The sequence below is a fragment of the Poecilia mexicana genome, unplaced genomic scaffold (assembly GCF_051168715.1).
Source record: "Poecilia mexicana isolate PSO_F unplaced genomic scaffold, ASM5116871v1 scaffold_8, whole genome shotgun sequence".
NCBI lineage: Eukaryota > Metazoa > Chordata > Actinopteri > Cyprinodontiformes > Poeciliidae > Poecilia > Poecilia mexicana.
Window position 1 is genome coordinate 6,308,528 of NW_028263377.1, and position 22,330 is coordinate 6,330,857.

General features: G+C 42.2%; 2 protein-coding genes across 2 annotated transcripts in view; both read left to right on the forward strand.

The window, feature by feature from the left end:
- Positions 1-5,211: 5,211 nt before the first annotated feature.
- On the forward strand, positions 5,212-6,177 carry LOC106930629 (G protein-coupled receptor 183-like). The gene has a single exon (XM_015008283.2). The coding sequence runs from the start codon at positions 5,212-5,214 to the stop codon at positions 6,175-6,177; it is 966 nt and encodes a 321-aa protein (XP_014863769.1).
- A 1,727-nt stretch (positions 6,178-7,904) lies between these two features.
- The window catches only part of LOC106930631 (serine/threonine-protein kinase N1-like), a 47,477-nt gene continuing 33,051 nt past the window's right edge, over positions 7,905-22,330 (forward strand). The window contains exon 1 of the mRNA XM_015008292.2: positions 7,905-8,379. Coding sequence (XP_014863778.2) covers positions 8,353-8,379 — 27 coding nt within the window. The 5' untranslated portion in view covers positions 7,905-8,352. The remainder of the gene's footprint in view (positions 8,380-22,330) is intronic.

Below are 22,330 nucleotides of genomic sequence, written 5' to 3' on the forward strand. Positions count from 1 at the left end.
AATCCAAGCCTGGTGTGTTATTAGAGAAAAAAGCACCTGTTCTCTCTGTCTGCTCAAGGTAGGTGATTTCAGTTAGAAATATCAGAAGTAAGGAAACACTGACACCTGCTGGTGGCATGTGTGAAGCACAACACCACAAGGCTACTTTACGTCAAACCGATTTTATGTTAGTTTTCAACAGCCTGTTGGTACGATGCACTTTTTATAAGACTAAAAAGTTATATAAATAATATTAAATTAATATTTGAAAGATAAAATTAAAAGCAATACTTAGTTTTTTAATATATTTATACTCAAATTATTGTGCATGACAAATCAGATTGTGTAAAGAAGTATGCATTTCCCTAATCTTGTATGCTGCTACATTTGATATTAGAAGTTTTTACCTATTTTACCACAACACTGCTATGTTGCATGCAATTATACACCCCTGTTGTTCAGGAACAGCACAGTGCCTGAAGCTCCTTTTCTCTGTTTTTGTCTATTAAACCTCTTATATTGCTACTGTTAATATGAAATGTGACCGTTTACATGCTGTTTCTGTGAGAGTTAGTCGTACTTTGTTTTGTGAATAATTTGCATGGTGAAGAGCTAAAGTCAAATACGCTATGAAAACTAGACAAATACCACATCGACCGTCTCATTAAATGCATTATCTCACATTTGTGTTGTTCACTGTGGTGCATTTGAGTGACCTGGACTTCCTGTCCACACTCAAAAAAGGATTAGTTTTGTTTTGTTCTAGATCTCAGGAGTCTCTCAGTTCAGTTAGTAGAATGCTTTTCCTCTCACGTGTGGAGTTCCTCAAGGGTTAGTTCTCACTCCCCTGATTTTAATTTCACCTGGTTCTAAAAAACAAACATTTCCTTCCATTTCTTGGCAGATGATCTCCAGTTTTACATGCCTTCCAAATGTAAGCATTTCATGTTCAACTGTAGAACTACTTCTGCTAACCATTAGCAGTTTGGTTATCTACTTCCTTTATGACTATCTTTCAATAAAGGCAAGAAGACCTTGGTCATCTTTGAAGGCGTCTTTGATTAATGGAGTATCTCCTAAGGATATCGGTGCATAACGGTGGACAAAATATATGCTACACTTTTCACATTTGTATTAGTAACCATGCTAATTCAAAGATAACAGAAAGGTAAATATGTGGGAGTAAAGCTTTTACATCCATATTTTAATAAATGTAATGTTTCAAAAATACCTTCACTAAACGTGTGAGCTTTCCTTTCCCTCCTTTTGTGATTTACACATAAATTAATAGAAAACCATGTATTATTGTTCTTTGGGGTTGTGCTCCTGCTTTGTGTTGATCTGTGTCAACGTTTCAGATTAAAAAATATTTAAGTTTGTGGTTGTAATGTCACAAAATGTGAAAAATGTGCTTACCTGTCTGTCTTAAAGCTGATTTTCAACTGCCACATTTGGTCATTACATTGGTTCACAAACATTCAGTCTGTTTCATAATGAATAAATGTCCGTGTGGGACTTGGTGAATCCGCTCTCCGTGTTTATGTGTTGGTCCCAGTTCCTCCTCTGTCCGGATTCTGAGACACAGAGGTCGTATTGATACCGCGGCCATCTTTACTCTGCGAGCCAAATAAAACTTCCATTCACGAAAGCAATGTTGTCATTTGCTGGAGAACCACAAACGTATTAGTTTTAGTATCAGCGAGTAATTGACTTAAATAACTGGAACTTTTACTTCATTGAAAGTGTTTAGAAAGAAAAAGATTTCAAAGGATGAAACTGAAATGTCGGTTTTAGACAAGCGACACATTCAAGTAAGGTTGACGCAGAGGAACGAGTCAACTGTCTGAGTCGCCTGGTCGACTGTTGCAAAGAAGAAGCTCTGAGCTGAAACTTTCTGGAAGCACAGCCAGTTTATCTCTGGCTCCTCGAACGTCTGCATGGACCTTCACTCGGCACACGGATGAATCGGCATTCTGCGACGCTGTTCTGAACATTAGCAGCCACTTTCACAGTCCAGACCTATGTTTTATTTAACTGTTTATCATATTTTTAAATACAAAAGGATACCTAACAAATGTCAGATCACAGATTCTAAATCTAACACAATTTCTACATATTATGCGTCATTGAAAGTTTTAAAATGTGCGTTAAGAAGGGACTTTAACGTCTAAACCTTTTCAAAAGAGCCAGTAGAACCAATTCACAGCGGTTTCTGTGTAGCTCTCTGGTGTGATTTACGCATCGGTGTAACAATTATCATGGGTTTTGTCTTAATTCCCCACATGGGAACAGAACATCGGGTCCTCCTTACCTCTGCAGCGCTTCAAATGTAATTAACTACCCTTTGTTCACTTCTGAAACTCCCTAGCTCACAAATCTCCAATTCCTGCTTTTCCATCCCCTTACTCAGCCCTGCAGAGAGGACCTGTGTGGCCTGCTTTTTAAGGCACCGCGTCCTCTTTTGGATGCGTGACTGAGACATGGAGACGTTCTGAAACCGTCTGTGTCTCTGAGCTGAATGTCTCCAGTGATAGAAGGAAAGAAAAATAAAATGCTTAAAAAAAAAAAAAAATCTGGAGGACTGATGCTCCCTTTCTGATAAATGTTCAAATGCAAAGAAAAGAAAGATGCTGTTTCCAAGCATCTTCCCAAACACTTTGATAAAATTAGCACAAAAAAAGACCTAATAGAGATACCCTTGTAAAGCAAGATAAATACAGAGCCGCGGCTTCTCTCCAGATGAATTTTCACTTTCAGTCACCTTTATTCGGCGCATGGAGAACCTTCCCACTTTGGGAAATAAAAAGCACTCAACTGAAAATGTCAATATTTTCTCTGGATATGTGAACGTTCCTCCCTCACTGGTCGGCGTCAAACTGACGACACTCCAGACAACAGATAAAAGAACGCCTCGAACTACACTCTGCATCCATATCAGGGCTCAACACAGAGGACCAACAAACTGGTGAGTATAAACTTTGGACTCTGTTACATGTATATATTTTTGAGTAGTTGTTTTTTTGAAAAAAACCCTCTTTCATCATGATAAAAAGCTGACTGAAACTGAGTTTGCTAAGGCCAGGAATCACTGATTGGTTAGTTTTAGTCATTAGACAAAATTTTGACTTTATAAACTAGAATTTATAAGAATAATTCAAGAAAAATGAATAGAGTTTGCAGGTTTTTCTTACAAATGCAAATTAGAGGCATTTTTTAAACTTTCTTGTTAATTTCAACTTTTACTCACCTTCTGAAACCACATAAGGGACTCTTAGTGTTAATAACAGAACACTGGAGTAAACTGTGATTCTTATTATGTTACAAAGATGTAAAGACAATTATCCCAATGAAGGAAAAACATGTTTAGGTGCAGATTACAGTATATTTAGCTAATATCATTTAAAATAGTTTGGTGTGTGATGGACTGTCCACAGTGGACCCTCCTTCTCAACCAGTGGCCGCCCTACAACATTGCAAAGATGAGCGGCATAAACAGTGAATAGGTATTTAAAATAGTTTTTTATGAGAGAAACCTTTCAGTTATAAATGTTCAAAATGGTACAGATGTCTACTTTCACAGCTTTGTGGTTCATAGGTCAGACATACAAATAATTCAACTATATACCGATGACTTAAGTCTCTTTTTCAACAACTTGAAAATTACAAGTGGACTTGTAGACCAACAAGTCCTAAAATTTACTGTTTAGGACAGATTGGGATTTGCTTATTGAACTTTTAAAAGACAGGCTTGAATAAAAAAACACAATTAACTCAGTCTGTAATCTCAAAGGAAAAGCTTATTGGCTAAAAGCTTCACTCCTCTATGAGTGAGCTTAACCCCACAGGAGTGTAACCAGCCTGAAGTGAGGCCTTCAGCCGAGGGAGGCTGAAAACACCGTTTGCAGATTCGCAAAGGGACCAAGGCTAAAAAAAGGTCTTCAATAAAGCAGAACAGACCCCCTGGTGGTGAGGAGTAACCACAGGCTCTGGTCTCAGTGGTCCACTGCTGGAGGCAGCTCAGGTGTAAAGACTTTAAGACAGTCTTTAAGTTTCAGATCGTCTGCCAACATTTCTACAGCTTTGAACAAAGTCTTCAGAGAAGCTCGTGTTCCTTCTTGTGAGAAAATACACAGATAATGAGGACAATGCCTGGATCAGTGCTTCTCAATGCCGGTTCTCGAGGACCACTGACCTGCCTGCTTTAGGTGTCTCCCTTCTGCCACAAACCCGTCTTGAACAGGCTGGTGATTAACAGGTTTCTGTAGCACTGGATGGGATGCAGAGGAGCTCATGTAATCGTTTGAATCAGGTGTTCTAGAATAGAGACACGTCTGAAATATGTAGGGCGGTGGTACCTGAGGACCGGAATGGAGAAACACCAGCATAAATTACCCTGATGTATTACATCAGCTTGTCAACATTTAGCTTTATTTGCTCTATTTCCCATTTTAGTATCGTTTGTTCAGAATTTGCTTGAGAAACAATTTCCTAGCTCTAGATCAGGAGTCTTCAACTCCAGTCCTCAACCTCCAGTGTCCCGCTACTTTCAGATCTGTCCCTGGTCCAGCACTCTTGAGTCAAATGAATGAATTACCTTCTCCATATGGAGTCAAGTTCATATGGAGGACCCGATTATTTTAGTCAGGTGTGTTGAAGCAGAGACACATCTAAAAGTTGCAGGATACCAACCGTCAAGGTCTTGAGTTGAAGACCCCTGCTCTAGATGGTCTTACATCATTGACTGTCTGTGTGCAAAGAATGATCTTTGCTGTTTAAATCTGAGAGTCGGTGCTCTTATATGCTCCTATGAAAGGGTGGCGCCTGTAGAAGAAGCCCCTCAGGTGTCTCAAGCGTCTTCTTGTTCAGGGACTCAGGTTTCCCGGAGGAGAGCCCACACAGACACAATAACAAGATAACAGCCGGAGGAGAGGTCCTGTCGGTGTTTGTAACATGTTTTTAGTGTCTGACGGCTCCCTCTGCAGGGACTTTGTTCCTGCTGAGATTCAACTTCTCAGAGATCACAACCCAAAGGAGCTACTAAAGAACATCTTGTCTAAATAGGCAGTTTGAAGTTTTACTCAGATGGAAAAGGCTTAGAAAATGGAACAAATCTTCAATCTAACTCTGGCCTTCAAAGGAAATATTCTTTTGATCTGTCACTGTATAAATCTGAAGAAAAGCATTCTTTTTCTCTGCTTCTTCCTTTTAGGGTCCTTGTTTTTGCTGGTGAACATGGAGAGATACACCTTGCCTCTTAACTCAACCTCTGTTCCTGCACAACTCCCCTACAACGCCACGGTTTATATGAACGCCTCTTTCAAACCTTTCAGTGTGTTTGATGGCTGTGACATGTACATCGAGGCAATTCTGTTTGACCTTACCTTTCAGATTATCAACGTAGTCGTGGGAATACCTGCCAACCTCCTTGTTATTGCGATTCTCATCCACAATCGCAAAGAACCGTCCACTTCGGACCTGTTCCTGGGCTGCTTGGCCTTCATGGATGCCTACTTTGGCAGCATGACGCCCCTCAGCTTCTTAAATCTTTACCTCTGGCAAAGCAAAGAGGTGTGGTTAGCGATTAAGTTTTCCTTTGGAGTGAAAGACACCAGCGGCCCGTTGTTTCTCTCTTGTATCTGCTTGGATCGATTTGTGGCGGTGCTCTTTCCAATCGCGTTTGGGCAGCTGAAGTCCATCAAGTACAGGTTAAGCCTCACCCTGCTGGTACTCTGTCTCACCTTTGCCTACTCTGCTGCCAAGATGGTGGGCGGTCTCCCCAACTTCGAGAAGGTGTTCACTGGTGAGGTCCTTGCAGCTTTCGCCTGGATGGTGCTGTGCAATGCAAGCATCTTATGGGTCCTAAAGAAATCCCGTGGCGTTGGGAAAGATGAAATGCATCCCATGAAGAAGAAGGCATTCAAGATGGTGCTCTCCATCCTCTGTATCATTGTGTTCAACTATCTGCCTCTCGTCGCACTGTTCCCATTCGAAGACCATTACTCCCCTGATGTGTTTCGTTGCTATGTGCAGCCCGCCGGCTTCGCTTTTCTCAACATCAGCAGCACTATCCAGCCACTTGTCTACCTGTCCCGTCTGGAGAAGGTTCCTTTCCTCCCAGAAACTTTTATTAAGAAATTTTCTTCCTGCATCAGCAGAGAGAAAAGTAAAGAAGTCTCCGAACCAAAACCATCTGCTTAAATTTATATGAAAACAGAACAGCATGTCATGAAAGAGACTGGAGAAGATTCCTTAATAGGTTTAGATAGAAATGCAATGATAACCATGTTTACCATTTTAACTAGAAAGGGTAGCAACTTCATAATGATATTAAATGTATTGTCATGTGATGACGTTCAATGAGAAGTCAATTGTTTGGGTTGGGCGCCACCTTGTGTACAAAAATAAAATACATCTGACAAGTTTTGAGTTGAATCTGCTGTATTCAAGGCATTTAGTATGTTTTTCTTAATTCATTACATATGAAATATCAAAAAAGACGAAGGAACATATTTGAAAGTTCTGTATCGTGCAGGAGGACATTGTTGTTTCAGAAAGTCACTTGGTTTTCTCAACTGCCTTCTAAAAATAAAGCACAAAAAATAAACACAAAGATTAACAACAGACAGAAAAGAGCAAACCTACAATGACAAAATGCTATCAAATTTAATCAACATCTTTACAGATATAGATTTTAGATGGATTTTTTTGATAACATGTATATATATATACATGATTAGTTTAGTTGGTTATATATATTGCGATTTTGTGATTAATCTCTTTTTTTTCTTCACTTTCCATTGGGAAAGTGTTTATGAGTTTAGTTAGTGAAATATTGCTTCATTTTTATAGCATCCACAGTGATGCTCTCAATTGAATACCTAGACAAGTGTTCCTCAACCCTGGTCCTCACCGCCCCCCCTGCTCTGCATGTTTTAGATGTGCCTCTATTCCAGAACAGCTGATTGAAATGATTGCATGACCATCAAGTACTGCAGAAGCCTGTTAATCACCAAGAGATACCATTCAGGTGTGTGGCAGAAGGGAAATACCTAAAACATGCATGACAGGGGGGCGGTGAGGACCAGGGTTGAGAAACACTGGCCTACTCGGTTCTTTTAAAATTTCCACAAGCTTGATTTTTTAAAAATCTTCTGTGAAGATTTAAAAGTACAATTCTTCTTGAAAAATAAAAGTGAAATTTAGAGTTACTCATCCCGCTTTTCTCAGGGGCTGAGTTTGCTTATGCATTGGGCCGGTTCTGGTCTAAAATACTGCTTTAAACAGTGATGGACTCCACGCACCAGCTTTCTCTGATTTTTTTCTTTTAATGCTGTTTTCATCCTGACATCAGACACACACGCAGCAGAGCTTTAATTTGATCAACAAGTGGCAGCAGGGGGCGCTCAGCTGCCGCAGTGAGGATTTCCAGCTGCATCAAGCTGCGCGTGGAAGCCAGAGATCACAACATAAGCAAACTGTGTGAAATTCAAAATAAAATCATCATCATTAGTTTTATTTATAAAGCGATTTAGCGCCAGCCACGACTAAAACAAAGTGCTGGACATCGGAGATAAGATAAAAATAAGATAAAGGAAAACAACAAAACAAAGTGACAAAGCTAAGCACACAACAGAGTAGCTGAATTAAAAAACACAACACATAACAAAGTAGTAAAACAAATAAAATCATACCATAAAAACGTCAAGAAAGTCAAGTCACAGTTGGGTTGAATGGCAATGAGAGAAAATAAGTGTTTAGAAGAGTTGTTGTTTATTATTTAAAATAAGTATTTCATTTACTAGAATTCGAAATCGACATCTGAAGTACAACATCTCACGACCTTTATTCTGAAGGCCCATTCCGGAAATTGTGCTTGTACATTCTGCTGGTTTGACCCCTCCCTCGTGCCCCTACTCCCTTGCAGCATCAGCCGCCGGCTCCCAGCTCACCGCAGAGCCGAGCAGCGACGCACCGCCTCCGGCGGGGGAAATAACATGGCTCCAGGTAACCGCAGCGCGGAGAGTCCCGGCGAGACCCGGCGGGGTTCCGGCTCCTGTCCTCTCCGACGATGAGCAGGAAGCCCCGCAAGCAGCCCTCGCTCCCTCCACTACCTACACTACCGGACTGCGTGATGCGGACCCCCCCGTCCAAGAGTTGACGTCCTGCCGCTTGGAGGTGATGGTGTCCTCGCCCCCTCTGCTCAACCTGCCGCCGCGCTCCAGACGTTCGGGATCGAAACACTCACCGGGACTTGCTGCTTATTTAAACTATTTTTATTCTAATATTGACGGACTTGAGAGCAAAATTTCTACTATGACCCGACGGCCATAGCCTGAGCTAAAGATCATTGAAGTCATCTGATAGCTGGAGCTCATGATGGCCAACAACAACGAGCTACAGGTTAGTTTTTCAACTTTTTATTTTTAAGGCTGCTCTCATATCCAGTCAAAGTTGTCTATTTCTAATTACTTGAAGGGCCTTTCAAAAGTTGTCGCTCTTTAAACTTTTCCGACATCTCGACAGTAAAAGCCACAGAAGTCAATGTAGTCTATGTGAAATTAAAATTAATCAGTGGTTTCCAAAACCCACATCATTACTTTGATCTAATCCATTTATCTGTAGTTTTTGCTGTTAGGTTGTGGTTGTTGTCTTGCTGGAAGGTGAACTTCTGTGCCAAACTTTTACAATCTGGATCTTCCTGTGTCTGTTGGAGAAACACAGCCCCACACCATGATGCTGCCACCCTTTGTGTTTCAATCTGTGGGTGTTTTCATGGTGATTTCATTTGATTCTCTTCCAGGATTACTATATATTTTGCTCAATTCATCTTCCAAACAACTCTTACCAGCTCCCCCACAGCATGATGCTACCACCACCATGTTTCAGTGTGGTGTGAATTCATTTCATTTCATTTATTCATTTATTTAAGCGGGACAATGCACGCAAACATAGAACAGAACAAGTAAGTAAGCTGAAATTTTGCATTGCGTTTGGATGTAAATTTGTTTATAATCTGAAGAGGCCTCTGACTGAAGACTGTCGCTAACATCTCAGTGTCTGGGGAGCCGAGACAATATCTTTTTTTTTTTTAATTTTTTTTTTTTTTTACACTTCTGCTCCAGTTTATGGCCACGTGAAATTCCAATAGAATAGATTCTCCACAAATTAAGTGTTCAGAAACAGAAAATTAAGTGAATCGATACAATTTATTTATCAATTCACCATTAAATATCTGTTAAATATAGTGACAATATTGCTAAGTTGGCAACTTGGCAACATTGAGGTGACTTTTGTTAATTTTCCAATCTGTCAGTCAGTCCTCTCTCAAGAACGGAGCTGAAGGGGGCGGTGGCTGATTTTCACACCTTTGGCTAAGATCAGTTTCTCATTTAACTATCAGCCAATCACCCAAAACTACAGCAATCAGGACCGATTTTTTTGTTGTTGTTTTTGGTGCATCCCCAATACATTTTGAATCATGGTGTCATCAGCGTACACAGTCAGTGGCGAAGAGGCTTTAAATGAGGAAATTTCTTGGAGGGGGAAAAAAACTGCTGAGTTCCCATTCTGATTGTGACTCCTCAGCAGTCCTGCTCCATCACAGATGTGTCGCACAGACAGAAATAGTCACAGTTAAGCCAACCGCGTTTACTTCCACCGTCCCTCTGGGGGCTCGCCGGATCGGCCCGGTTGAACTGACCCCGTGTGAGACGCAGCGTTCATCCTCAGGTGGAGTCGTGTGAAGCGTGCTGGTGTCTGATTTAAGGCTTCCAGTTACGCTGGTGTCACTGGAGGAGGTGAATGTTAAAAAATTCAAGGCAGCGAGTCGCTCCAGAGACCTCGGACCCCCGGCCGCCCGCAATTGCTCTGAGAGGGCAAAATGTCACAGCCGCAAAAGCGTACCTCATATTTCCTGTTTCTGTCTGCTCATGTTAGCCTGCATTCATTTGGTCTTTTCGCTCTGTAATTCTGCAAACCGCCAGGCAGCCGGTGTGTAGATAAGAGATGTAAAAATAAAAGAGAGCTGTCGCGTAGTTCCCCCCCGGCTCAGGCTGTTCCGGGATCAGTTTGAGTGACAGAGCGATTCTTCCCTGAATGGAGAAGGTGTTTTCAGTGTTTCCTGGAAGGCTGTGCTGCGCATGTGGGCATGTGGAGGAACGCTAACAGCTGATGTGGGCTGCAGGGAGCCTTGGAGCGGGATATGGTACAGCCTACAACAACGCCAAGCAGCACTCCACAGCCGTGTTATTCTCAGTTTGGGTTTAGTTTCCACTGAATGCGAGTGTTTTCAGTCAGCACGACTCACACCGTGTCACAGACTTATAGATCTAGTGTTTTCCCAAATGTATTCATAACCTCGAACCATTTCATTAATGCTACAACTGCAGCTTTCTTTTCTGCATTTTACTGACATGTGGTAGAGCTACACTCAGGAGTGCATAAATATGAAAGTGGAAGGAAAATTGTATGTTGTTTGTGCAGTTATAGACAGGAAACATGTGGCATGCGTTTGCGTTCAGGCCCTTGTTCTTCTCACACCCCAAAAAACCACATCTGACTGCCATCAAAAGTCACAAATGAGACTAAAATAGAACTTTTTGAACTATAGTGGACTCTATGAAATGATAGGATTCAGGTACTAAGATTAGCTTAGAGCAGCAAATACTTGAGACCCCCTCTAAAAATACTATAGATGCCTATTTTAATAGTTCACACATTAAATATACCTTAATAAGCTTTAATATGCACAGTGGAAACTGTCTAACCACTACCACAGAAGCTAATCTTTACAGTCTTCCTTATCTCTGCTTTTCAGCCAATCAGCAGCAAGGAAAATAAATGGTGCTCCTGTATGGACAGACACCAGCCAATAGGGTGGCTGGTGTTTGTCGGGTGCACCGATTGCAGTTTGCTGGCCAATCGCCGATTTTCACGATTTTGGCCAAAAGCTATTTTTTTTCTCTCTGAAAAGTTGTTAAATATGGTGAAAAAGTTGCTTAGTTGGCAACAGTGGGGTGACGACACGTAACCATGTACCTGCAGATGTGACCAGGTTGGCGGGTGTCTCAGTCAGACCTCCCTCAAGACAGAGCAAAAGGGGACAGTGGCTGATTTTCAGACTTTTGAGGCGGTAGATAAGATCAGTGGATGAGATCAGTTTCTCATTATAGTATCGGCCAATCGCCTTTCTTTGAAAATTAATCTGTGCCTCCCCAGTCATACTTTGACAAAATGCGGAAAACTTCAATGAAGGGACAGTTGGACATAAAATGTATGGAGCATGTCTGAAAATTGCTAACTGACCCTTGCACTGATTTCACCACACTGTGAAATCAGTTCATTTCTTTGAGTCACTTCCACCTATTTCTTGTTCTCGTCTTATCCCTGTTTATCATCCAAGCTGTTTGTTCTTGAGCTAAAAATGTGTTGTTGGAAATACCAGAGTTTCCACTGGGTTTTAGACATTCCCTGCTTCAACACACCCAGTCCAAGTTGCAGAACTTAGTGCCACAACGATTAGGTAAATAATTTCTTTCGATCAAGACATACTACAGCCAGGAAACGACTAAAACCTGCAGGACAGAAACGGAGACCAAGTCACTAAGCTGTAGGATTGACTGGCTTTGTCTTGTGCTGAATCTATATAAAAGTCATTTGTCGGTGGCTTGAGCTGAAATTGAGCAGATTCTGCTTGAAATGATGAATTCATCCTCTCGCGGGCATCGTCTCTGTGGGCCTGGAGACGGGCTGATTGAGATCAAGGGGCCACCTCCGTAACGACGATGGACTGGAGCTGTCACACTGGCCCTGGATGCCTCATTGTCATGATTGCACCTGCTCCATTGTGCGCTCTCTTCCACCTATTTTTCCCCAACACATCATCAAGGCCAAACTGATGTCTGAAAATGTTTGAAATGACCCAGTTCTCTTCCTCTTCCTTCCACCCCCCCCTTCTCCATCTGTTAAAACCCTCTTATCCCAGAGACTCTCCGCGTAAAAAGCAGCTGGAGTGCCCGGGTATCTCTGCCATCTCATCGGCGCTCTCTCGCATCTTATCGATTCGCAGCCTGTTTATGTTTTGGCCCGGCCTCTCCTTCAGGATGTAAAACCCCGGCGACCCGCGAGGCTCTGGGCTTTGAGCCGATTCCACGCACCCTTTGAGGAAGCCCTACGCTCTCCACGGCCATCCTCTCATGAATTCTTTATTCCTGCCTGTTTCCTGCAGTCGATGTCTGGAAGAGGCCCCATAGGTGCATAGGGAGCTGCTGATGCCTCTCCTCTGTGTGTTTTGAGAAGGAGAAGCGCCCAAATGACTTTTTTATTGATCCTCACAGAGAGTGGAGAGGCAACCTGGCCGGGCTTATGTTCTCTGGTCACGTGTGTCGGAATATACATGCTGCTGTCTCCAGCTGCTACGGATAATAGGATTAAGAGACTGTGGACTTCCACTCCATCTCTGAGACGGGTGGCATTAGGGCTCTCGGCCACCCTCCCAGGCTCACGCTCCAACATCCCACCCACCGCCTGCTGCCCAAGTCCAGGATTATCATGTGGACGCACCAATCTGTCTGCCTCCCAGAGACCCCGGGAGACGAGCTTATGGCCACTGTCCATGCATGCCAGTGGACGTCTTGGTGGAGCTTGTCTGCAGGACAATATGATTTGTCTTCTTCGGTCTAAGGTGAAGTCAAGATGTCTAATGCTGATGATAACACTGGGAATGCCAAAGAGAATGCCGGGGTTCCCAGACAATCTGGAAAAGTCTGGGATTTGATTTTAGTGAAGAAGAAGAAGATGATGAAGATGAAAAAAAATAATTTCACACTTTTGTTCCACAACCCACAGCTTATATCAGCTGCCCTCAACTCCGGGTTAGGGTTAGGTCAGAGTCCTGCAACTTTTAGATGCGTCTCTTGTCCAACACACCTGAGTCAAATGGCTGAATTACCTCCTCATTATGCTGTCTGGTTCTCCAGAGTCCTGCTGATTTCTTCATTATTGGATGCAGGTGTGTTGAAGCAGAAACACATTAAAAGGACATTGAGACCTGAATTTGAAGATCCCTAGTCTAGATGTTGAGTCCTTAGTTTCTTCCTTTCTTGTGTTCTTTCCTCTCTTATGTCTTTCATTTGTTCCTTTCTGCCTCCCTTCTTCAGTTCTTTTTAAAATCTTTTTCTTCATTTTTTTTCTCTCTGTTGCCTGATTTGTGTATTTGCCTTTTTCCTTGCTTTCTTCTTTCCTCATGTTCTTCCTTCCTTCCCTGTGCTTTTTCTTTGCTTTATTCCTTCCTTCTTGCTGCGTTCCTTTCTTTCTTTCCTTGTTTCATTTCTCTTTCCCTCCTTACATCCTCTCTTCCTTCTTTTAGTCCTAGCTTATTCATTTCCTTTCTCAACCCCTTGCTACTTTTTCCTTTCATTCTTTATGTGGCCTTCTTACGATCCTTCCGTTCTTCCTTTTGTCCTTCCTTTCTTTTCTTCCTTGATCCCTTCTTTCTTTCCTCCTTTTTTTATATGATTTGTTTTTGTGTGGTGCTGGTGGCCTTTTTCCATTTTCCAGCAGTAGAGACAGGAAAGGTGGGATGCCGAGGTTGGAACCTCGACGCCCCTTCTTTCCTCATTTCCTTCCTGTCTCTCTTCTGTGTCCTTGCTTTACTCCTTCTTTCATCTTACTCCCTTCTTCCTTCAGTCCATCTCTTCTTTGTGTGGCCTTTATTCCTTTCCTTCCTTCTGTCCTTACATGTCCACTCTGGAACGATCTGTCATAGATTTTAGGTGAAATAAAGTGTGATGCGTTTCAAACTGAAAGACCGAGAACCCTGGAAAGTTGAGTCAGGAAAAGTTTTGACATGAAAAATGTGACAATTGTCGAGCATCCATTCAAGCGGCCCCCCCAGGTCTATCCGGGTTTCAGTGTAATGGCTCCATTCATCAGGTCCAGTTCTGTTCAGCTGACCAGCCCAGACAGCTGCTGCTGCACCAAGCAGCTTCTCTCTGCTGCAAAGATGAAAGAAGAAACCAGCATCATAAAGACACTGAAGAACCAGGATCAATTTCTAATTTCTGGTTACAATGCTTAGTGAAATAATTGATACCCATTATCAGTTATTTGCAATGTGCCACAAACGTGAATGTTTTTCATTGGGGTTTTATAAGCTGGACAAACATAAAGTACAATAAATAGAATAACAAAGGAACTGGAAGATAAGTAAATAAAGAAACTGAAACTGATGAAAACAATGTCTGCCTTGGCCAAACATGGAAAATAAACTGCAACAGACCTTCTTTCAGAAAGTGCAATTAGGAATTCTAAATACAATGTAATATAATGACAAAGTGTGACATTGTTCAGAGCACAAGGCATAGAACTGGACTGAATAGATCTGCCCTTATGGATCGGGCACATTGTCACTGATAGCCGATCTAGAATTTTTTCAATATTGGGACCGATACAAGTATTAACATCGGATTGGTGCATCTCTAATTCAAATACACAAACAGGGTTTTTCTTGTTGAGGTTTTTTTTTTTTTTGCTCTAGTGGCCTTTATTTGAAGATGCTACGACAGGAAAGTAGGTAATGAGAGAGAGGGAAGACATGCAGCAAAGGTCACAAGGCCGGGCATCGAACCTGCGGCAGCCACGTCGAGGACTAAAACCTCCTCATGTGGGTTGTGCTTAACCCCTACGCCACCACAGCACCCCGACACAAACATGTTTTGATCTGAACCTTTCCACTGCAGACTCTCTCGCCCAGTCTGCACTCTTTCTCTGCTGCTAACAAACTTAGCTCTGTTCAAGGAAAGCTGCTACCACCAACGGTGTGTTACAAGAGCGCTCTGGTGCCCCTTCCCTGTAGCACGTTGCATGAAGGCCGAAAAGTTTCTTATCCAGTTAGAGCATTTTGTTGTCTGTACATGAAAGTGTGAAATCGCGACACTTTGTTTGCCTTTCGTTCAACAATAACTTTCTTCTCGACACTCTTCCACAAAGGTTGTATATGTGGAGCGCAAAACCAAAAACGTCCCTACAACCTCATTCCTGGCCTGTCTCCTGTGTTTCTTGGTCTTCATCAATTATTAATGTTCTCTACAGCTTAAATTACACACTGGCAGATTTTATTTACATTATTCACAGATGTGGTTGAAGGTGGACTGCCCCCCTCTGGGCTGAGGTTCAGTCTTTGCCTTCAGCTCAAAAGGAGCTGAAGTTTCTTGGTGTCTTGTTCACGGGTGATTGGGGCTTTGTCTGCAGTCATGCGGGCTCTGTTCCGGTCCGTTGTGGTGAAGAAAGAGTTGCGTCAACAAGTGAAGTCCTTGATTTTCCACTCCATCTACATTCTGACCTCACCAGCGGTCATGAGATATGGATCGAGAACAAGATCCTGGATGCAAACGGCCAAAATGAGTTTGAGTAGATCAAATTTTACACATGTTGACTATTAGCAAGCTGACATTGGACTCTATTAGGAGCATCAGAATAAAGGGGGCAAAACAGTTGTGAGTATTTTTATTTCTTAAAATGTTTGAGAGCCGTTTCTCATCTTACTTCCTGATTCTTCTTCCTTCACAATTCTGATCCATCCTGTGCTGCGTCGGGCTACGGCATCAAATCCCAATGAATTAGACAGAATTTTGTGGTTGCAATGGGAGAAAATGTGAAATGATATACGAGCACTTTAGCAAATTCCTGTAGAACGGGATCACAGTGGCGAATGTTACTGCACTTTACTGAATGACGACCTTAAAGTCAGAAGAATTGATTAAAGGTGTTAATAATCCATGTTCTGCAACCTCTGCAACCTTCCTTTATATAAAAAAAGCCATCTTAGCTCTCTCAGCGAATGAGTTAACAGCTTACACAATCTACCTTGGAATGTGTGTCCGCTGCCCCGTTAATCCCCCCAAATCCCTCATATTCCAGATAAATTCTGTCGCCAAATCTCCTTTTGCCATTTTATAACGTGCGGCGGCGCTTTTGTGCTCATGCGCAGTCGCGGAGGATCCAGGCGGAGGCGTCGTGAGGCTGGTCGAACCGGTGAGAGCCAGGGTCTCGAGGACCACCTCCAACCCCTTCGAACGCAAATCTGTCTGCCGCTTGTATGCGAGCATGTGGCGACCGGCGTCCGCTCTGCAGCTGGAGGAGGAGCGGGCAGACATGAATGCTGCCTTTTGTCAAAGACTATTTTCTCAAGAGGCCTCAGTGAGCGGTTGCATGTTTGCGCTCCCAACTTTGTCCATTGTGATCGCTGCTGCAGCAAACAGGCGGCCTGTTGTGAAGTCCGAGGCATAAGATGGCACAAAGCTCTGCAGCATGCTGACTGGATCTGCCTCTGTCAGTCACATAACAGCAGCTTTTAAACCTGAGGCAGCTGAGGGAAGGGCAAATCAGGGGAAAAAGAAAAGATATTCACTTCTATACAAATTTAAATGTAAAATGAACAACCAGGCCTGTCATGATAATAGATCTTGCTGGACGATAAATTGTCCTATTTATCGTGATAAACGATGAAATTGTTGTTTTCAAGTAATGTATTGATAATGACATGAAAATGGAAGTTCACTCTCTCAAACACCTATAAAATAAATAAATAAAAATAAGCACAAACACCAACCCTAGAAATGGAAGATGTTTAAATATCCAAAATAAAAGACAACCAAAAAAAAAAAGTGAATAAAACCATGTACAATCAAAATCATAGATAAAATGAATTATGACGTATCTTTAAGAAAATGCTCTTCAAAGAATATGAATAATCAGAAATTTTAATTTATTATGCAATTAATTACTTATTACGACAGGCTTATGAACAACTAGTGTTTCCATGACAACCCCAGTGGATCTATCATCCAGTGGATTTAAACAAAGTTGTTCACCTGTAGTAAGTAAACGAATGACCTGAAATTATATCAATTAAAAAAAAAAACAAACAAAAAAAAAAAAACATAATTTAAATATGTTCAATCTGGGTGTTCAATTTCAGGTTTGAACAATTTGTGTGTTTTTTTTTGTATGAATTAATGTCTCATGAGCAACATAACAAAAGCCAAAGTTATTTGTGAATAATTTACAAGCATCAAAATGAAGCTTATAAAATAACTAATTGTAAAACATTTAAAAGACACCTTCACGCATCTGTAAAGCTTTGTGTCATACTGGCATGACAGAGTCTTCAAAGGTTGACTCTTAGATGTCATTATACAGCGGACCCCCAATATGCCCAGCAGAACGAACGGTGCAACCGGATTGGCTGCTTTGAAAACTCCAGCCAATAGCATGTCGAGCATCATTGCAGTTACGCATTACAGCTTCCCAAGCTGAAATTTAAAAAAATATTTTAGTAAATTTACTTTACCAAAAATGAAAAATCTGCGAACACTGAACCGCCAGTAGGCCGAGGCGTAGTCATGGTTATGTTTGTAAACGATTCATGTTTGTTGAAGCGTATTCAACACTTTACTGCCATCTAGTGGTCATAGTTATGCCAAATTACCAGATTTCTATCTGTTGAATTCTCAAATTATATCTATTTAACTTTTAATCTTGGGAGAAAAGTAGAGCTTTTATTTATTAATTGTGAATAAATCCAGGCATTAAATGGTAAAGATTGGCCTCTGACTGTGAGCCATGCTGCTCCATGATGTTCTCACTTGTCTCAGTCTATTTTTAGTGAGTGGCACACACACACTGTTCCCGCTAACACGGAGGAACTTCCCAGCAGAGCGGGTTAAATGAGTGTGTTTCAGTGTAGCATTCCTTCATAAATGTTCCATAACTCACCGTCTTACACCCCCCCTCACCACCACATCCCCCCAGAACCTCAGGATGTAGAGCTGAAAGTGAATGAGCTTCTTCTGGACCCGATCCATTACTACATCCCTAACTCCCTGGGCCCGATCCAGACCCCGATGTTGTGTAAATCATTTAGGATGTCCGCCGGAAGATCAAACTGAGGTTATTAAAATGTGGACTCGGGTCTTCCTGCACTCTCCAACGAGTCGACGACGTGCTTTACGACCGCGCTTAGTGCTACAGCAACATCCCGGCGAGTCGCAGGCAGCGGTCGGTGTTGGGAGACGGGGAGTGGAAAATGCCCCTGATGTGTAATGGAATGGCTGTGCAGACGCGACGGTAATGGACATGGAAGATTAAAAATGAATCTGGCAGCAGGGCCGCTCTGTAATGCAGATGATTATCTGTTTTTACTGATGCCGGAGATTACAACAGCCCTAAGTGGGAGAGGAAGAGAGCAACAAGTGTCTTCAGTTTGCTTTGTCCTCCAACCATGGAGATCTTCAGGCCAGCGCTAAGCGTCTAGCCAAAGTTAATAAAGAACAGTTTCGATCAAAGTGTATTCATGCCAGAATGGCCAAGTCTATTAAATCTTATTGGAAATCTCTGGCAAGAGCTGAAAATGTATGCTCTCCACCTAATCTAGTCAGTGAGCTCCTTTGTGAGATGGATGATCAAATGTTTTAACTAGCAAAGCTGGTAGAGACAATGACTTACAGCCATAGTTGCAACAGAAGGTGATTCTAGAAACCTTTGCTTCAAAGAGTCTAAACCGAGATGCAATGCAACGACTTTCAGACCAACATCATTTTCCGTCTGCTTGAAAGTGACGTGCGAATTTGTCCCAGTGTGTGATAGTTAATGGTAAATGGCCTGGACTTGTACAGCACTTTATCAAGTCCAGAGGACCCCAGAAGCGCTTCAGACTACTTTCAGTCATTCACTGATGGTGGTAAGGGATGTCAAACTCCAGTCCTCGGCGGACGGTGTCCTACAACTTTTAGATGTGTGCAGGTCCAATGTACCTGAATCAAATGGCTGAATTACCTTCTCGTGGACACCACTTCTCCAGTGTCCTGTTAATGACCTGATTATGTCGTTCAGGTGCGTTGCACTTTGAAAAATGTCAAAAATATGCAGAGCATCGACTGAAGAACTGAGATTTGACACCAGTGGCTTAAAGGGGTATGAATACTTTGCAATAGCAGAGAACCGATTACCCCGTTATGGCCCATCATAAATCTCTAAACAAAATAAAACTGACCTGCTGATTCCTATTTTGTCAATTATCTTTTTTGTTTCATCTGAAAATTTCTAAATATAGTAAAAAAAGTTGGCAACAGTTGCTGCATTCCATTACAAATATGCACAAAACCTTGTCAATGTTCCGCTAACGTTGTAAAAACATGATTCCGCAATTGCTGTGTTTCCCTTAAATAAGAAACGCAATTAAAATCTCATGTGAATACGTTTGTTCGTTCTTTGGTGGATTATTTAAAAAAAAAACATGGCATGTGAATAAGGTCAGTTTCTCATTAAAGTGTCGTCTGATTTCTTAAAACTAAGGAATAAACACAATTTATTGGTGAGTCCCGACTTTGCAAGGCAAGTGTAAGTTGCACTCTGAAGGGCTGCCTCGCTGCTGCTCTAAATGTCAACCAACCATCTCTTCCTCTTGTGTAAGGAAGAAACTGTTATTTTTATCAGCTTGTTTCACTTTTATGGGCTCAGGACTGTTGGGACATACCAGGAACTGCTGAGGGTGGCATCGCTGCCCAGCGCCCTTCAGATCCCATGAAGACTCGGTTCTGCTCTCCTCTTAACCTCAAACCTTCAAAGCAATGCTCACGATATCACATGGCATCTACACAGCGGTGCAGCATCTCTTCTTATTGCCTCAAGTGACCACAATCAGAACAAGAGAAATCTTGTTTTTGGCCGCTTGGTGGTAACATAACCCAGGTGTGTCGCAATCGGAAACAGGAAGGCGCAAAACAACAGGATTTTCATAAATAAAGAACAATTCAAATTCAATGAGATTTAGAAAGTTGCCCAAACAAAGTCCATGAAGAAAAGACACCAAATACATTTAAACACATGCATGCTTCTGTTTTCGTCATTGACAGCAGCAGACCAAAGTCACAGTGTCAGCTATTTTCACAAGCACTGCTGAGCCCCGGGTTCACGCCAGCGTCACAGAACGGCTTTGGGAGCCAATCAGAGCTTGACCTGCCGGGCCCAGTGTGAGCAGCTGCGTGGCTCCCTTCCTTTGTGCTTCTCTGTTCCTGAGTAATAACAGCAAAAATAGAACCAGGAGAGGAACACAGCTCCGGACTCTCAACACGTCTGGTTCTTAAGCGACACACTTTTCAGTAGTTCGCCTCTCAGAACTGAGGGACAGTCAGTGAAATATGATTAAATAGAAGTAGCCAGCATGTAGTCTGTGGCAGAAGTGTTTAAAATCTCATGACCTTTATTGACATTTTGTCATGTGACGACCACAAACTTCAATGTGCTTTATTAGGATTTTGTGACATTTTTTGCTGCAATCCCAGCTGCGTTCTACCAGTTGTACACATTCAGAGACCGAAATTGTAGATCTAGGCTTTGACTTGGCCATTCTAGCTGCAGTACGCTTCAACATAAACCCTTTTGTTGGAGCTCTGGCTGTATGTTTAGGATTGTGGTGCTGCTAGAAGGTGAAATCTAAAGTATTTTGCTGTGTCTATCAGCTTTTCTTCCTGGATTACTTTCTTTCTATTAACATTTCTGCCTCTCCTGAAGAAACGCATTGCTACAACATGAGGCCGACATCGTCTTGGGTCACCATGGGGACGGTGTGTTCAGACAGATGTACAGTCCTGGTTTTCCACGCAGGGCAACTTCCTCCACATGTTTGCTGTGTCCCCTACATGGTTTGTAATTTCGCTAACTGAAGCTGTTGGTGTATCTAAGTGTGCTGTTCTCGTGCAGAGTTATCAAATAAATTTGTAGTTTAGTACATTTATGTCTGTGTTTTAAAAATGTTTTTTACGTTTTTTATTTAACTTAGTGCTATTTTTCTGTATCGGATCGTTACCTGCCAATACTACGGCTCAGATATTGGTATTGGTATCGGCTGTGAAAAAGGGGTATTGGTATATTCCTGGTTCAAATGGCCCAGTTAAAGTCCAGATGTAAATCAGTTAAGAGTCGACGGATTGACTAGCTTGAAAATTGGAGTTCTGTTGGAGCACAAACCTCACATTCAGCATGTGCGACTTATCAGTCTTCTCATCTAAGACCAAGCAACTAAACAACTGAGCCGTTTCCCCCCCAAAAGGCCAAACTGCTGCTTTAGCCGGAGACTTAGAGAATTAGCGAACATATTTCACCCAAGTATGTCGCAGCAAACACGGGGCGTTTGTTTGGTGTTCAGTGAAACCGGCCCGCATATTTCAGGTCGTCCCAAAGCGCAGTCCGACCCGCTGTGTTGACATAATGAGAGGCAACGCTTCTTCCTGTTGCTACTCTCAACATGAAGCTCAGGCAGCAGCTCACACTGCTGTTTTATTCATCGCCAGCCAGTCACATTACATTCGGCCTCTGTGTTTGTAGGTTTGTGGGAGATGACATGAACAGAGAGTTAATTCTTGATGCTCAAACTTTTGTGTATTATTTATGCTTTCTTCCATGGTATCTGTCACTTTGTTTCACGAGAAGTGTGTCTGTCTGCATGTGTTTGTGTGTGTATACAGAGATTAACCGACCCCTCCCGACGCTCGCAAATGTCAACCTCCAAACAAATTCCCTCACCCCCTCTTAACCCAAATCCGTGAATAAGGCTGTGTCCAGACAGTGACGTTTGAGCAGAAATTAAAGTTTCTCTTTATTCGCCCAATAGCAACCAGGAAATGCCGACTAGAGGCCTGGAACTGGAGTTCATGGCTTTAAGGTCCAGCATCTTCCCACTAACACACCCGTTTCCATCACCGGGCATGTCTGCAAAAGTCCTAATTTCAATATTACACATTGTTATATTATTAGTGAAGGTACATCTTCAAAAATTAGTTAGTTGAAAAAGTTGAATTTTTTTTGTGACCTATTTCAGAAAGTGAAGCTCAAGTATAGATTCAGTCCACAGAATGATAAATGTGACCCTTTATTTCTCGTCGTTTTGATAATCATGGCTTACAGAAAAACCAAAAATTGAGTGTCTCACAAAATGACATTACATAAGATCAACAAGTAAAGATGTTTTAAACAGAAATGTCAGGCTTCTGAAAACTGTGTTCACTGCTATGCACAGATGCTCTTTGCTGTTGCTCCTTTTGCATGAATTGCTGCATCAGTGTGCTTGTTCTGCTGGAGTGTAATGGAGGCCCATGTTGCTGTGATACGTGTCCTCTGGTTTTCTGCATTGTTGGGTCTGGTGTCCCAACAAGGGACAGGTGACTGCGTTGACAGTGGAGTTTATCAAAGTCATTGGACCAACATCAGCAGATGACATTGAACCCCAAGCTGCCCCTTACTGTGCCTGCAATAAGTATGTGTAGATGAATGGTAATTAGGTTAAAAGCTGTGC